A 15,298-nucleotide genomic window follows, 5' to 3' on the forward strand; every position below is an offset into this window, starting at 1 on the left:
CCGGATCCGCCCCGCCCCCCCTGACGTGCTGTTCCCAGTACCTTGGGATTTGCTGTCGAACCAAACCTGGCGGGGAGCGTCACCACCTGCAGTTTTGCAAACTCCAGCATCGCTGGCTCTCTCGTTGCAGGTCCATCTGGCGCCGAATTATCGCCGCCGCCCAGCGTCTAGGCTGCAGCCGGACATGCCGTTCGATTTATACGAAGTACCGACACGCTCGCCTTCAGGTTTTGCCGTCGAGGCGCCGCCGGACTACCGCTGCCAATGGCGTCCACCAACCCGGATGATGACGCGCAATTCCAGGGCAGTCGGCCCCCGTCGCCAACCTCGCCTCGAGCGACGACGCTGAATACTCCGGCGACTCAGCCTCGCGACGATGAAACGAGCCTCCCGTCCGCGGACGAGTCGCGCCCGACCCAAGCACGCGACCTAGCCACCAAGGCCCTTGGCTTCATCTCGACCGCGACACCCTCGACCCTCGCCGGCATCGCCGTGGCCTTTTCGGGCATCACCTACGCCATCCTCGGTAGAGTGGGCCTCCTGATTATCGGAGCCGTCGGCGGCGTTGTCGCGTTCGTCTCGCTCGAAGCCAGGAACCCGGATATTGCGCGCGCCGTTCGCGGTGAGAAGGGCCCTGAGGTACTAGACAGAATTTGGCTCGACCTCCAGCGGGCCAGGCCTCAGCAAGAAAAGGATGCCGGGGATGAGGGCAACGACGATGATGTGCTCAAGGCGTTTGAAGACTTCCGACCTGAGACACGGGAGACCCTAGGAGGGCTGGTCGACGCCGTGATCCGGGACTATGTCAAGTGGTGGTACAGCCCTATCGTCCCATCGGACCATGCCTTCCCCCTTGCGTGTCGAAAGACTCTCAACTCATACCTCCTGGCTATATCGAATCGAATGTCGAGAAAACGGCCCGCCGACGCCTTCCTGGACCTTCTCACCAACTGCTCGTCCATCATCATCGTCCTCATGTCCGAGCTCGCGGCGGCTTTTGCAGACTTGCCGCCAGAGACCAATATGACAGCGGCAGACGCTGTGTATAATTACTTGGCATCCAACCCAGATTCTCGTCTGGCCAACTTGCTGAATCAGCGGCAGCAGGCCGCAAAGTTCAAGATGGTCGCCGAGGACTTGCTTGGGTTTTTGGATGAGGGCTCGCAAAAGTGTGATCCTGCTCGCGTCTTTCTCCGGGAGATTTTGGCCAACTCGGTCCTCGAGACCACCCTCCAAACGTGCAGCAAAGCGGAGTGGATTAACGGATGGATCGTATATCTGCTCGAAGCCGGAGAGCCGGATCTGAACCAAGCCATTGATGTTGGCATGCAGACCGGCCGCGATGCTGTTAACAACGTTTTTGTGGATATGGATGGAAACGTCGGCAACGTAGGGATCGCGAAGCCCGGGCGTCCAAGCGCCGAAACGGATCGCAATCGCCGGAAAGAATCTCTTGGCCACAGGAAAAAACTCAGCAAGGCCGACGAGAAGCTCGAGGTGGCAATGGATGAAATGAAACGAATGAATAACATGATTGCACACGACAACTCGGCGAGAAAAGGGTCCGTCTCACAAGAGTCCCCAACACGGCAGCATCGCAGCAAGGAGCCGGCCGGTGGCGTGCCGGAACCGCATACGAAGGAGGCGACTGTGACTGAGGTGTCACCGACCTCTGGCCAGTTTGGCAAGGCTCCTCGGCGTACATCGTCGGACGGGTCATCGTCCAAGGACGAAGTGGAAAACACGCCCGTCACGCCTCGATCGACGATGGGTTCTTCGAGTCATAACTCGTCGCCCCAGCGATCAAGTGGTCAGCAGTTTACCAGCTTCGATCAAATCGTTCCTGAGGCGCAGGGCGACAGCGCCGAAGACGACCCGCCGAAGAAGGCGCCGTTGACGCTGCACAATGCTACATTTACTCTTCACGACGACGCCACGGGAGACGCGAGCAAGATTCGGAACAAACCGAACTGGGACTATCTCATCCAAGTAGAACCGTCGTCTACGGCGTACCCTGGGTGGATGATTGTACGGAGATACTCTGACTTTGTAACCCTGCACGAGATTCTACGGCGGATCGCTCAAATCTCTGGCGCCACGGCTTTCACCGAGCTGCACAAAGAGCTACCGAGCTGGAAGATACACACACGCGAATCTCTCCGCGGGGAGCTGGAGAGATACTTGCGAGACGCATGTTGGTATGCGTCGCTCGCGGAAAGCGAAGGGATGAAGCGGTTCTTGGAAAAGTCCCAAGGCCACACGCATGGCAACTCGAAGTCGTTTGGCTGGGAGACGGTAGGCAAGAACATGCTCGACGTGCTCACCACGGCGCCCAAGGGGGCCGTGGAGGGCGGCAAGACGTTTGTCGGCAACGTGAGCGGTGTCTTTGGCAACCTGCCAGGGCTGAATAGGAGGTCGACGAACCAGTCGGTGGACCTGGGCCTAACGCCAAGCTCCAGCCGCCTCTCCATCTCAGGCCCATCACCAGTGGCCAGCGGAAGATCGCCAGCGCGGTCGGAGCGCGCCAGCTTGGACAGTCAACGGTCTTCGGTCATCTCGACGCAGCCCGGCAAGGTGCCGCCGATGGAAAGGCACATGAGCTTCCAATCCCTGGCAGACGCGGACGGGGAGAGGGTCGGGCGACCGGAGCGGATGGAGTCGGGGTCAGCGTCTGCCAGTGCTCGACCTAGCAGGGAGCACAGCCGGGCGTCGAGCCTTGCCGCGCTTCGCTCGCCCTCGACTGTCAGCCTCGACTTTATCAAGCTGCCGCCACCGCCGGACGAGATGACCTCGGATTACGAGGCATCTGTCAATGGCGAGGAGTCACCGGGCAAGGCAGGAGACGGCGCGGCGACGACGCACCAGGCCCCCCGCCACAGTATGCAAGGCGCAGGGAATGCGGCGCCAGCGACGTCAACACCATCAACGGCCGGGCCCAAAAAGAGCGTCGCGACCAAAGCGGCCAGGCAGTACTCGCAAATGTCGGAGGGCGAGACGCGGGTGGCAGTGGAGCTGCTATTCGCCGTCATCAACGAGATGTACACGCTCTCTTCGGCGTGGAACATTCGGCGGACGCTGCTGACGGCAGCCAAGTCGTTCCTGCTGCGGCCTGGCAACCCGTCCCTGCTGACGGTGCAGTCGCTGATCCAGACGTCGGTATTGGACGCCAACACGTCGGACGCGGGGATCGCGGCATCGCTGCGCAAGCTGCGGGAGAACACGATGCCCACGGATCAGGAGCGTGCCGGGTGGCCGGCGGAGCTAACGGCCGACGAAAGGGAGAAGCTGGCGGTCCGGGCGCGCAAGCTGCTTATCCAGAGCGGAGTGCCGGCGGCGCTGATGGGGGTGATGGGCCAGGCGGCGACGGGCGAGGCCCTGGGCCGGGTGTTTGACTGCCTGCAGATCGAGGAGGTGGCGAGGGGTCTGATCTTTGGGCTAATGCTGCAGGCGGCGCGGATTGTGACGCATTGATGAAGATGTACGGTCATCGGTCAGTCAGGCGCGAGCCGTCCTTGGAGGAGGAGGGCGGGTCGGACGCGGCATTGTCGGGAGTGTCGGAGCGAGTGACGTGTACGGATGTGGGTGAAAAGAAGAAGATTGCGGCGGGCCCCAAGGGGGGCTATCGGCGGGCTCGTCGAGTGTATGACTACCACGAAGCTGGAGTAGGGGACAGGGGTCATGACGGTATCACGAAACGTCTGTTCGCGACCGGGAAACAGAGCTCCCGGGAAGGCCCGCTCTTCCGGCGGGCACGCACAGATACCCGGCTTGGATGGAGACATGGCAAAGCGTTACGAACTCATACAGTTATACTCTTAGCTATTGTAATATAAGCAGGCAGAGCGCTGGTTGCTCGTTGAAGCCATCGAACAGGGGGCTCTGCTGTCGTCATGGTCGCGGCCCGGTGGAAACGGTCCCCTTTACATCAAACCTCCTCTTCTCTACCCATGCAAGGCATCGCTCCCCAGGGGGCGCGGGCGTGAGACAGCACCCGCCTCGTGCCGTCGGCCGTGGCTTCACCGAAGGAAGGGCTGTTGTTGCCTTTCCGTCCCTTGGCCAGGATCCGCCGCGGGGGAGGGGGTGAAGGGTAGCGGGATGCTTGCGTACCCCAGAAGAAGAAGGCCAGATGGAAGACTGGGATAAGACGACTGACTGACACCAACACACGGGGGACCAGGGATGGATGGATGGATGGATGGATGGGAGAAGAAGGGGAGGCAGGGAGGTGTCCGGATCGGAGAACCTCCGTACGTATGTATGTAGGTATGTATCTGCATCTCGGGACGAGGGAGGAGGAGGAGGCCACATGGCAGGTGTCACGCGGGGAGCACGTAGTGGTGGTGGTGGTGGTGGTGCTGCTGCTGCTGGCTGCGGGCGGCGGCGGTTCGTCTGATGTGTGTGCTGCGAGGCTAGAGTCCACGATGGATGGATGGCAGGATGCGCGCGTGTGGATGTAAGAAAGAAGTGTGAGTGAGAGGTGTGGAGGGCGCATCTTGGTATGGCCGGCCGGTCCGCCCGCCGCGGCGCGCGCGCGCGATCGATGGAAGGACGAAAGGACGGAAGGAGGCATGCACACCAAACTCTTGGCCAGGTACCTACTAAATTGGTAGATACATGTATGCACCTCCTTTGGGCAAGTAACAGCTGTGTGTTTACCTGACTGCAGCTTTTCGGCAGGCGGGGGTTGGGGTTTGGTTGCTCATCATCGTCGTCACCGCCATGATGATTTTCACGTGTCAGGGCCCCCGTAGGCGGGACACACACACCACCACCACTACCACCACCACCACCATCATCACCACTTACAAGACTGCACAAGCTCTCGATTCTACCAACACGGATGGACGGGCTTGTTGTCTTTGCCCCGCGTTTGGCTACACGTGGGGTGTGGGTGTGTACTGACGTTGGTTGATATGTAGAGTATATGTGCCTGCAGCTAGGTGCAGCAGTGCAGTGCAGAGTTCCTGCCCTCGTGCAGCATCACATGCCGCCCGGGCATACAAACAAAACAATAATCGCTATAGTACTGTGTCCATCTACTATCGACAACCACACATGCGGCGCATCATGCATGCATGCATGTACTGTACGTATGCTGCTACGTACAGGCCTGCGCATGCAGAATCTGCACGGCAGGACCCCTCGAACCACACCGGCCGGCCATGCCATGCGGCCAAGTCATCCCATCTATCATGAATTCTTTCTTTCCTTTTCGCATCGTGCCGCTGCAGCCGCCCGTGGATGCGCCCCCTCCCCCACGCTGCAGACACATGGCTTGTTGGCGCGCCCTGACATGATGCAGGAACCGACCAAGATCCATTATTAGCGGGAGGGCACACGCGGTTTTGTTATACTTGGTGTGTGTGTGTGTGTGCGTGTTCATGCTGCTTCTTCCATGGTATGGAAAGTTCCAAGCTCGTCCGATCGTGAGCGACAGCCGCACGCACGCGCTCACACGTGTACACACACACACACACACACACACACACATGCACACATACACACGGCTTCATTAGTGGACAAGGCTCGGTGCCAACCCGTGTCTGCAGCTACACTGCGGACTACTAGTAGCACAAGCTTTGACTACCGCTACAGCCGCTACCATCCCCATCTCCCATTTCCACTTCCTACTTTCCCGCCTTATCAACCCCCAGTCCCGAAAAGAAGGTAGCAGGCAGGTGGTCGGACAAATTACGTAGGCGCGGAGAAGGAGCAAGAGAGAGTGAGAGACAGCCCAGCCCAGCTCACAGGGGGGACGACGACATGTCCGGTTTTCCCGCGTTTCGCTTTTCCCGCTAGCTGGCTATGAGGGAAGAGGACGCGAAACGTGCATCATTCCCAAGGGGACGAGGGGTTTATCCGCAGGCGTTGATATGGTTTTAGGATATACGGAGTAAGTTAGTAGTAGTTGGATAACGCATCATGGCCATCGTGTTATCATAGTATCGCCATGGATACCACACATATACAGTATATACCATGAGCATGCAGCCCGCGTGCGGTGGGGGTTTCCCCCGGATAAAGTCGAACGGGAGAAACCTTGCTCTCTCAAACAATGGGGGGGGGGGGAGGGTGCTTGCACTATATTTTGTTCGGGAGAGCGGCGAACCAAACTTTGATGTGGATTCCAAGCTGGGCCCCGGGGGGGCGATGATGCATGCACCACCATCCCCCGTCCCCCCCGTCCTTGTCTCCTCCTCGACCAGGCAGGCGCGTGCGTGCGCCGGTGGCTGCGGCTCCCCGAAACCCTGCGTCGCGGCGGAGGCGATGGCGGCGGCGGACGGAAACGAGGTCCTCGTCTCATCATCGTCGTCGTCAACTGATGGCCAAGTTTAGTACGTACTTTGAAATTCATACCTTAGTACCAAGTAAAAAAGATGCTGCTGTGCTAGGTAACAAGTTACTACGTTAGGGCTAACGAACTTGGGCCCACGGCATGCCATGTGGCCCTGCGGCCCCTCTCTTTGTCCGTCTGTCTGTCTGATCCCAATCCATCCCACTCCCTCCTCCAGCTCCCCCTTCCCAGTCCCAGTCCCAGTCCCAGTCCCAGTCCAGGGACGCCCCCTAGTCGCCCCGTCTCACCTCACGCCCCTCCCCTCCCCTCCCCGCACTGCTGCTCTCCGTCCCTCTCAAACAGGTCCCTCGTGTAAGACAGACCGCAACTACCGTCCGCAGCTGCGCCATGTGGCTTTCTCCTGTGCTGTTCTCACAACCACTAACTACTACTAGTTCCCCTGCTTGCCCGTAAAGAGACCGGGCTGGGCGCGCGCCACCCGTTCTTCAACCCCTCCGCTAGGTGGAAAAAGAAATCATGTGCGCCGCCCAGCTTCTCCACCGATGCTTGGGGTGTGGGAGGGGGGGGAGGGTCAAGCTGTTGAGGGGGGGGGGCCCGGCCTGACAGGCGATCTTTTTTTTTTCTTCTTTAGTCCATTCCGTCCAAGATGAATGATTGCATCGGCGAGAAACCAAGGAAGGGAAAGCCAACAACGAGCATTTGGGCCCGAGCGCACATGCATGTGTGCGTGCGCGTGGCGGCGTGGATGCAGATTACCATAATAAATCTGCGTACGTATACTGTACAACAAAATAGAAAAAAGCCCGGCCCCCTGCCCTGGCCCTGGCCTGTCAAGCGGCGCGCGGCGGCGGTGTTGGTGTTGGTGTCGGTCTTGTTGGTCTTGTTGGTGGCTTCATCAACGAAGATTGCCGGGGGGGGGGCCCGAGCGAGAGCTTGCAACTACAAACAAACCTCCCCTTTCTGCTTACGAATAGTTACAGCCAGCTCCAGCTCCAGCTCCAGCAGTACGGTAGGGACAATTTTTAGATACTAGTAGGTAGGTACGTAGGAATGACAGACAGACGGCACGATGGAAACGTAGTCTGTCTGTTCTAAATGGCGTGCCATCCCGTCGAGGCCGCACTTTTGTCCCCACCGTCCGCTCATCCCAATTGAACTAAGTTGCTTCGTACGAGACAGACAGATAGGCAGACGTGGGAGTTGTCTAAACATACCAAATTGTTTACTATCCTACCCTTTGTTCGACCTTTCTTAGTACTTTAGTACCTCCGTAAGGTACCTCCCAAAGGTACCTACCTCCCTACCTGCCGACAAAAAGTCGCAACAGCCGCAGAAACCACCCAACTCCCGGCAGAGCCAAAAACAAGTGATCTGCACTCCCGCTCGGTGTCCAACACGCCGACGTGCGCAAGTCTCTCTTCCTCCATCTCTCTCTTTATGCCTGCTCTTCCAACAACCACCCGGTCATCCCCCCTCCCTCCCTTCCCCACCTTCTCCTCCCTCCCAAGCGTTGCAGAAAGAGAGAAAGAGGGAGGGAGAGGCAGACCTGTACATGGCCCCAAGCCCTCTTTGGCCATCTCTTCCGGTGAGGATGGGAGGAAGGGGGAGGGGGGGTTTAACGGAAAGAGAAGAGCGCAACAAGGGAGAGGGGCGGCGGGCACACATACATACATACATACATACACACCAAAGGAGCGCCCGCCGCCCGCGCCCTGCGAGGGGTTGCACTACACGCACGCGACACTGCACGCAATCGCGTTCGGCCAGGCTGCCCCTCCGGGGGAGGGCGCCTAGTTCCATCGAAACGGCACCAGAGTCCCTCCAGCGCAGTCTTGTTTCCAGATACGTCACCAATGTCACGGCAGCGGCGGTTGTGGGAAACTAAAAGGATCGCGGACATGCATCGCGAGCGTCAGGACTGCCGAAGCGATGCGTCACACGCGCTCCTGTCCTCTTGCGTGCCCCCTTTCTCACTCGGTCAAAGCGCCGGTCACGGCAGTGAAGCACCTTGCTACAATCTCTTTGCATATAATCATATCATTACTAGAGAAAAGGAATGGGATTCTTGGTGCATCCCGTCATGTTGGCTCCGCTGCCACCGCAGCCACCGCGGCGCCGCAACAGATAGCGGTCCTGCGACGACTGCAAACAGGGCATCACCCCACGAGCGGCCAGGTCCGACAGCCCGTTGCCTTGCACCCTGTCGTTGCTGACTGGGGACGGACGAGTGGAGGCACAGCTTGGACATCCGACTTTGACAGCGCCGGCGCGATCCCGTAGTACGAAGTAACTAGGCCCGGCTTCTTGTTCCTGTTTCAGGCTTTGCGGCAAGCCACAGGACCTCGCCTGTTGACCCCTGTCCCTAGTCCCAAGCCCCCCCCTGTCCCGGAGCCTCACCATCATGTTCCAGAAACCCTCCGCAACCTGGCAGTCCCGCATCTCAGCCGTACGCCACCCAACTGTCAGAAAACCGGAACCCTTCATCGTCAAGCAGCCAACATACGAAGTAGTGCGCACACCAGATGACAACGAGCATCGCGTTGATAGGAGCTCTGGGCCGGAAGATCAATTTTAGTAGCAAGTAAATTTGATTATGGCCAATAGTTGACTCGCATAAATCAATGCAAAGGGGCATGAGTCGTGGACCCCGTCGGCCGTTTCGCATGACAGCCGGCACCCATCGAGTATCTGAAAAATAGCAACCTCGCCATGATACGACAAAGAGAAAATATGCAGCATGGGATGGAATCCCAGTAGGCAGGCCGTTGCCAAATCGTTTCGCAGAACGGGTATCTTGTGTTCGAGGCCGTCGTATACAAAGCAGTACGTATCGTGTGCGCGTACTGTCAGTCCGTCTGAGGCAATGTAAAATCGGTAGAAGAGGGTGGCCCAGGCTCATGGGCCTCATTAGTGCGCTCCTTCATGGCTTGAAGACCGCGCTAGTCAGCATCATCTTCTTGTCGGCGCGATCGTCCTTCTTGGGCGGTGTGGGCGCCGGGGGAGAGATGGGCGTCGCCGTGTCGATTGGGGGGTTACCCGTGACACTGGCGGTGGGACCGGACGCTGGGTCCTGACATCGAGTGGTGGCCGGTGAGCTGCACTCTCCGCTGAGCTTCTCGTGGCTCTTCTGCCTTTCGTGCTCCGTCCGGGCGGGGTGCGACTTGTTGTTGCCTGTCTGCTCGCCCACGCCGCTGCTCATCTTGGAGATCTCGTTCTCCACATCGGCCAGTAACGCGTAGACGTCATCCCCAGCGTAGATCCTGATGCTTTCGACAGTTCCCCGGCCCATGGTTACGGTGCTGATCGCCCGGCTGCTCTTTTCCTGCTCAGCAGCCTCCTCGACGACCGGTTGCTCGTGAATCGTGCTCGGCACCTGCGCCACCACTCGCTGCGGAGATGGTGAGCAGCTTCCGCTGCGGGTAGCAAATGTGTGCTTAGACGGACTTCTCGGTGGCGTTGAAATATCTCTTGGTGGGGGCGATTTCAAAATGTGTCCCTGTTGCGGGGAGTCGTTTGCTGTTGCTTGTCTGGCCTGCGAAGGGAGTATGGTTGCAGCTGCAACGTGTTCGAGCAATTTTTGCCGGACGCGGGTGCGACGATTCTCGGCATGTTCGAGTTTGGTGACCCAGTCGTCAATGGAGGCGTCAAGCTCCGCCAAAGCCTCTTCTTGCTTGAGCATGGATTCGTGGCTGAACCGAGCGACACGTGGAGAGCGAAGATATTGACAGATCCGAGTGTGCAGGTTGCGGCGACCAGCTCGGAGAGACGTATATGTTCGCCGGAGGTACTCTGTCCGCTCATCAAGGTGACGAAGTTCCTGTTCATGTAAGCCCTTGATCGAGAGTCGCAACAAATCTTTCCGGGTAGAATGTATACCTTTGACAGGGCTTCAACGTCGTCAGTCTTGAGCACCTCAAATCTCTCTGCTTGTCCGTACGCCTGCTTTTGTAGAGTGGCAACCTCATTTGCGTTGAGCCTACTCGTTGCCTCGGCCGGCTTGAAGCCCTTTGGCAACTCTTCAAATGCCCGCCGCTCGCAGCTCTTTCCTTGCTTGGCTTCGCTGCCCTTGAGAAGCGGTCCGTTGTTGTTGCGTACCTCGACACGTTTCCTTGCTCTGCCCCTGTCCATAATCCCTGACGACTCAGACGCTCCTCTCCGGTGCCCCACAGCTTTTCTTGCCCCATCTTCGGCTTGGGTCGTGCCGCGCTCACCGGCCGCAGACCCTTCCCACGGTCGAGGAGATGCGCGATGCGTCCCCGCGAGGGGAGCAGATACTGGAGTGGGCAAGGTAGAGGCAGAGGTGGCGTCCGTGGTCGCGGAGCGAGAGAATGTGAGATCTGGTGTTGACGCGCTTGGCGTTACCCGTGCACGGCTCAGGGGTGAGACGTCGAGTCGAGCGGAACGGGACGAGTTCAAGGGAGGGGTGCTGTCGGACCTGACCGTCCCCGCTGGCGTCCTGGATTGCAACAACGGAACGGGCGCGGTGGAAGCCGGAATGACGAGTGGCGCGAGACGTTTTGGTGACACCGCCCTGGCCGAACCCGTGACTGGGGTAAATGCCTCCTCAATAATCTTGGCAAAGAAGTCATCCTCATCATCTTCATCTGTTACTGAGAAAGGTGTGGTAGTCATGGCACGCTTGGGTTTGGTTGCCTCCTCGGGAGCACTGACGGAGCGCTCGTGGAGAGGTGGTCTGCCAGGGATGGTGGCTGTGCAGGGTCGTGTCAGTAAAGAACATGGTCAAGAAAAGACGTGCGAGCTCATGACGTACGCGAGTCCATCGACGTTTCTTGCACTGTGGTCATCGGGCCAAGTTCCGGGACGCTGACCTTGCGTCGGCGAACGAGTGGGTGCTGGTTGATGCGAAGCCTCAGGTTGGAGCCCCCAGTAGGCTTCTCGCTGCCATCTACCGTCTGCCCCATGGCTATGGCAAAGGCCTTTTCAGGGGCCACCGTCTGGCCACTTTCAAGCTGTGGCAGTTGCTTTCTCTTGGGGAAGAGTTGGTATTTCCGTTGACTGTCTGGCTGAAGCATTCTCCAGGCAAAAGGCCTGTCTGAAGTGGACGTTGACGGTGTCGACTGTGCAGTGCACTGTCAGTGTCAAAGGCGTGGCGGGATGAGCTGTAAGTGCAAGCCAGTGAGTGGTGCTTACCGGGACATTTTGTGGTGCGGGCGAGCCTGGTTTTGACAATGTGGCCGGCTCAATACCGGCGATGCAACTGGCGATATGAGCCATGGTGGCGGCAGGCTGAAGCAGGTCAACCTCCAGGATGTCCAGGCTGGCGAGGGTCAGAGATATATGAACCCGACGCCTCCAGTGTCACAAAATCGGGTATGATGGCTAAAGATAAGCCATAGCCATCGCGGCAACGGGGACGGAAACGGGGACAAAGTGAAGGTCAAATAGGTGTGGGTGGCATGTATTGGGCGATCCAGGCCAGACATGTTCGCAAGGACATGGGCATGGATGCCGGGGCCCTGACTCTTTCGCTTGCATCCGGGTTACCTGCACCCTTGGTCGTGGGAGCTCCACTGGCAGGGCCATTGTCCTGGTCTCTATCGAGGCGAAGAGGGTCCACGGGTGTCAAGGCATCGAGAAGCCTGCGGCGGCCGGGATTCTGAGACGGAGCTTGCATTGGTATGGATGGGGAACCAGAGGCCCGGGGGTCGGCCTCGAGTCCTGGACTCGACGGTGGCATGTGGTACGTAGTGGTGGTGGTGGTGGTGGTAGTGGTGGTGGTGGTGGGGCGCGAGGATGTGGAGAGGCGGCGATGGGTGTGGCGTGTGGGAATCACTCACTGCAAGCAAGCCTGCTTGCTGGTAGCTCGCACAAGGGTGTTGAAACCACGGCAGGGCGCCAACACGAGGACACGGATGAGGCTCGAAAGGGAATGGGCTCGAGGCTCGACAACCGGGCGCCCAGGCACCAGGGCAGCCCACAAACACATCCCGTACGTACCGAACCAAGGCGCGCAGGTGCCAAGCGGCTCCGACCCCTTGAACCCCCTCCCTTCCCACGCTGGCCTCGACTTCTTCGTCACAGACCGGAGACGGCGTGATACATATGTACGAAGTGGCTGAACGGGACGTGGGTCGCGGGCCATCGCCGACTTTGCAGCTTCGCAACGCCGAGATCTGCCTCGCTGGAGTGCCATTCGGGAAAGGCTGGCAGGTGCTGACGGCCGCAACTCCGCCATCTGTGCGTACCAGATGCCGAGGGGCTGAAGTCGGGGGGGACTTGAGCGTGGGGCGGAGGATCCGTCGTCGTCGTTGTCGGAAAGTCCGTTCCGTTGGATCGAGTCGAATTGCGCAGGACGACGAGGTGTTGTTGCCCAGCGTCCACGGTCCAGCGCCAACGGCATAAAAATCAGGTCAGTCGGTTGCAACAAACAATACGCATAACAAGGACAACCACGGCGTCCGCGAGCATACGTTTGGTTCGTGCATCAGCTCGCGTGGTCGGCATTCCAATGATTGAGCGATTCAATGATTCGCTTCAAGCGGTTGGTTACTGTAGTGTCTGCCGCGAGCAAGAAAAAGTCGGGAAGCGCAGGTGTGGGCGTCCTGTTTTCGAGGGCGAAATTGCCAAAGGACTGTCCGTTCCGCCGCCATGACGGGGCTCTTGCTGAGCCGTCATCAATGCGGTGCGGACTTTGTCGACGGCACGGGATCGTCGTCCAATCGAGCCCACGCGTGTCTGGATCGGGGCGAAGACCAGAACTCTAATAATGTAATGCCGCGTTGGCGCGCTCGTGGACCACGGCATCTGCCAATCCACAGCCGACGTCAGGCGGTCTCCAGCGGCCTTGGCTTGGCATCGTATCCTTTCTCGTCAGGTCAGGTCAGGCCAGGCCAGGAGACGAGGGTTGTGCTCACGGATCATGGCCGTTATCTTTGCAACGCGCTCGAAGCTAGAGAAAGGAAAAGGGTACGTTAGTACGGACGGGCCATGAAGCTGACGAGTCGAGTCGCCGCGTTGCGACATCAAATCAAGCACGGACTGTGCGAGAGCGACATACGAAGTACGAGAGGCGGCATCCAGCGTAGGTACTGTAGGTATGCTGAGTCGTGACTTCCTGGCCAGGCATTCACCATCGCTCTTGCCTTGCGCTGTGACAAGACTCACTCGGAGCGCGCCTTCCCCGCCATTCTTGACAGATGATGAGTTGGGCAAGGCAGCTCACCCAGCGCGCCTGCCTGAGACATGCAGCTTTTTCATGGTCGCCGCAGCCCGCGACACATCCCGACGCGATGGCGAACCCGAGTCATGATAAGACTGGCCGTCACGTTGATTTCATATCAGTCTCTTGATGGAGTCACGCACGCCCAGCTGGCAATAGTACTTGGCGTTTTATTCGACCGACTCTATGCGGGCCGCCGGGGCCGCGTCGGCGTTCAACGTCCCGCATTGGAAGCCACCAGTTCGTTCATGCTCTGTTTGGCACCCAGACTTGATGCTGTACGAAGCACTTTGGAGGTGTAACGCCAACCACGCGACAGCACTCCTGCGTGCTCTCAAGGTGAGCCTGAAGAGGTCGTGCCTGCGCTTGTGTGACAGGTGACTGACCTAATCCAACATCGGCTCATCAAAGTCACTTCGCCCAGAGCCAACACCGGCTGAAAGAGTCCCCCCCCCCCGTTGGGTTGGTGCATCCGGCATCGCGGCAGCGCTCGGCGGCAAACCGTCAAACTGCAAAAGGAGCATCGCTGCCTTGTGTGACCCCAATGGATCTCGGCCCGCAAAGCACAGGCACCGAGACGTGACGACCAACATGAAAAGTGGCGGATCGGCGTCTTCATCTCGCGGGACTTACTGGATGGAGGACAGCAATAGGCGGTCGCGAGCGCCCTGACCTCCCCTGCAATCCGCCAGATGAGAATAACGCAGCCCAACGACCGCGGCAGCGCAACAAACTTGACGATGCGTCTTAGACAGAAGGGGCTGAACAAGACAGTTGGTTCAGCGGCTGGCCCGATGTCGCAGCATGGGTGTAAGCCCGTGCCAAACACCAAACACCCTGGAGCGGCCATAAGAGAGCGGATGGCCACATCCATCTACTACTTACTACGGACGAGCATATTGCACGCAGACATGTGCGAAGTACCTACAGCTTCAATCGTGCGACATCGCCAGCTCCTGTCGCGCCAGATTTGTCCAGAAATGCGCTGTCAGATGGCAGGGCCACATTACCCCACGCGAAGGACCGGGGGGCCGTCGTGCGCTGCGATGGGTCGTGGCCCGTTCTGCTCGCATGATGCATGCACTGCCGAGTCATTAATGCGCAGGAGAGAATTGCATGACAGCAAGAAAGCTGAAGTCTCGTTGCCCTGTGTTGTTCCTGCTCATGCCGTTGGCAACACCGAACCGATCGGGAAACCCTCGCCAGACCAATCACCAGGCAAGCCCCCAGCTTCTAGGCCCTGACATGATGTCTCTTTGCAGGGCCTTTGAACCGACTTGCCCAAACTTTTGCCACGCCCACTGGCTTCCATCGATCGAGTGCCATGTCGGCCCCCTTTGCTCGATGTGGAGCGTCACGACAAGGGCTCTTCCGGAACTCGCAACGCGAAAAAGAAAAGAAACAGAAACAAAAGAAGGTCCTGAAAAGAAGACTAATAGAGTTCAAGGGAGGCTTTCCATTTGCTACGATTACAGTGTCGAGGGTTCATGCTGCCTTTCTCGCACGGACGCCATCGCATTGGTGTTGCTCGGACGCCCAAGACCATGCCGCCAGCGCCAGCAACCATGGCAATCTTCGCAGAAGCTTCGGGCCCTGTCAACTGTCCGTAGGGCTCGCGGATTGACGGGGTCTGCTCGTCTGCTCGGAGAGAAACAAGACCCCGCAATTGGCCGCTTCTTTTCGGAGCGGTGGTGTTCGCAGGCTTAGCCCTGCCTTTGTGTCAACATGACCATGGTCAACCCTTGGTAATCACAAGCAGGCCTGTCCTGGTCGGCGATCACCCTCCCGTAAGCGTTCTTGACACTTGGGGTCTCTTGGTTGTC

At 58.8% G+C, this 15,298-nt stretch overlaps 3 protein-coding genes across 3 annotated transcripts; 2 read left to right on the top strand and 1 right to left on the bottom strand.

The window, feature by feature from the left end:
• Window positions 1-91: 91 nt before the first annotated feature.
• On the top strand, window positions 92-4,379 carry JDV02_006673 (uncharacterized protein). Its single transcript, XM_047988091.1, has one exon. It carries the CDS (start codon window positions 265-267, stop codon window positions 3,469-3,471), a length of 3,207 nt encoding a protein of 1,068 aa, XP_047844083.1. The 5' UTR covers window positions 92-264; the 3' UTR covers window positions 3,472-4,379.
• Window positions 4,380-8,338: 3,959 nt separating this feature from the next.
• Window positions 8,339-11,977, bottom strand: JDV02_006674 (uncharacterized protein). Its single transcript, XM_047988092.1, has 4 exons — window positions 11,447-11,977; window positions 11,067-11,373; window positions 10,172-11,004; window positions 8,339-10,112 (listed from the first exon to the last, which is right to left on the bottom strand). Exons 1-4 carry the CDS (start codon window positions 11,528-11,530, stop codon window positions 9,216-9,218), a joined length of 2,121 nt encoding a protein of 706 aa, XP_047844084.1. The 5' UTR covers window positions 11,531-11,977; the 3' UTR covers window positions 8,339-9,215.
• Window positions 11,978-14,799: 2,822 nt separating this feature from the next.
• Window positions 14,800-15,099, top strand: JDV02_006675 (uncharacterized protein; the record flags this gene model as incomplete). The annotated part of the gene is made up of 1 exon (XM_047988093.1): window positions 14,800-15,099. One exon carries the CDS (start codon window positions 14,800-14,802, stop codon window positions 15,097-15,099), a length of 300 nt encoding a protein of 99 aa, XP_047844085.1.
• Window positions 15,100-15,298: the final 199 nt, after the last annotated feature.

This window comes from Purpureocillium takamizusanense, chromosome 6, assembly GCF_022605165.1.
Source record: "Purpureocillium takamizusanense chromosome 6, complete sequence".
Lineage (NCBI taxonomy): Eukaryota > Fungi > Ascomycota > Sordariomycetes > Hypocreales > Ophiocordycipitaceae > Purpureocillium > Purpureocillium takamizusanense.

What these genes read in the sequence shown, in the direction of transcription:
- JDV02_006674 (XM_047988092.1), bottom strand. Translation starts at nt 11,530, where the DNA reads ATGGCTCATATCGCCAGTTGCATCGCCGGTATTGAGCCGGCCACATTG. An exon ending in CCGCACCACAAAATGTCCCG is followed by an intron (nt 11,374 to 11,446) that starts GTAAGCACCACT and finishes TGCACTGCACAG; the next exon opens with TCGACACCGTCAACGTCCAC. An exon ending in AGAAACGTCGATGGACTCGC is followed by an intron (nt 11,005 to 11,066) that starts GTACGTCATGAG and finishes GACCCTGCACAG; the next exon opens with CCACCATCCCTGGCAGACCA.
- JDV02_006673 (XM_047988091.1), top strand. Translation starts at nt 265, where the DNA reads ATGGCGTCCACCAACCCGGATGATGACGCGCAATTCCAGGGCAGTCGG.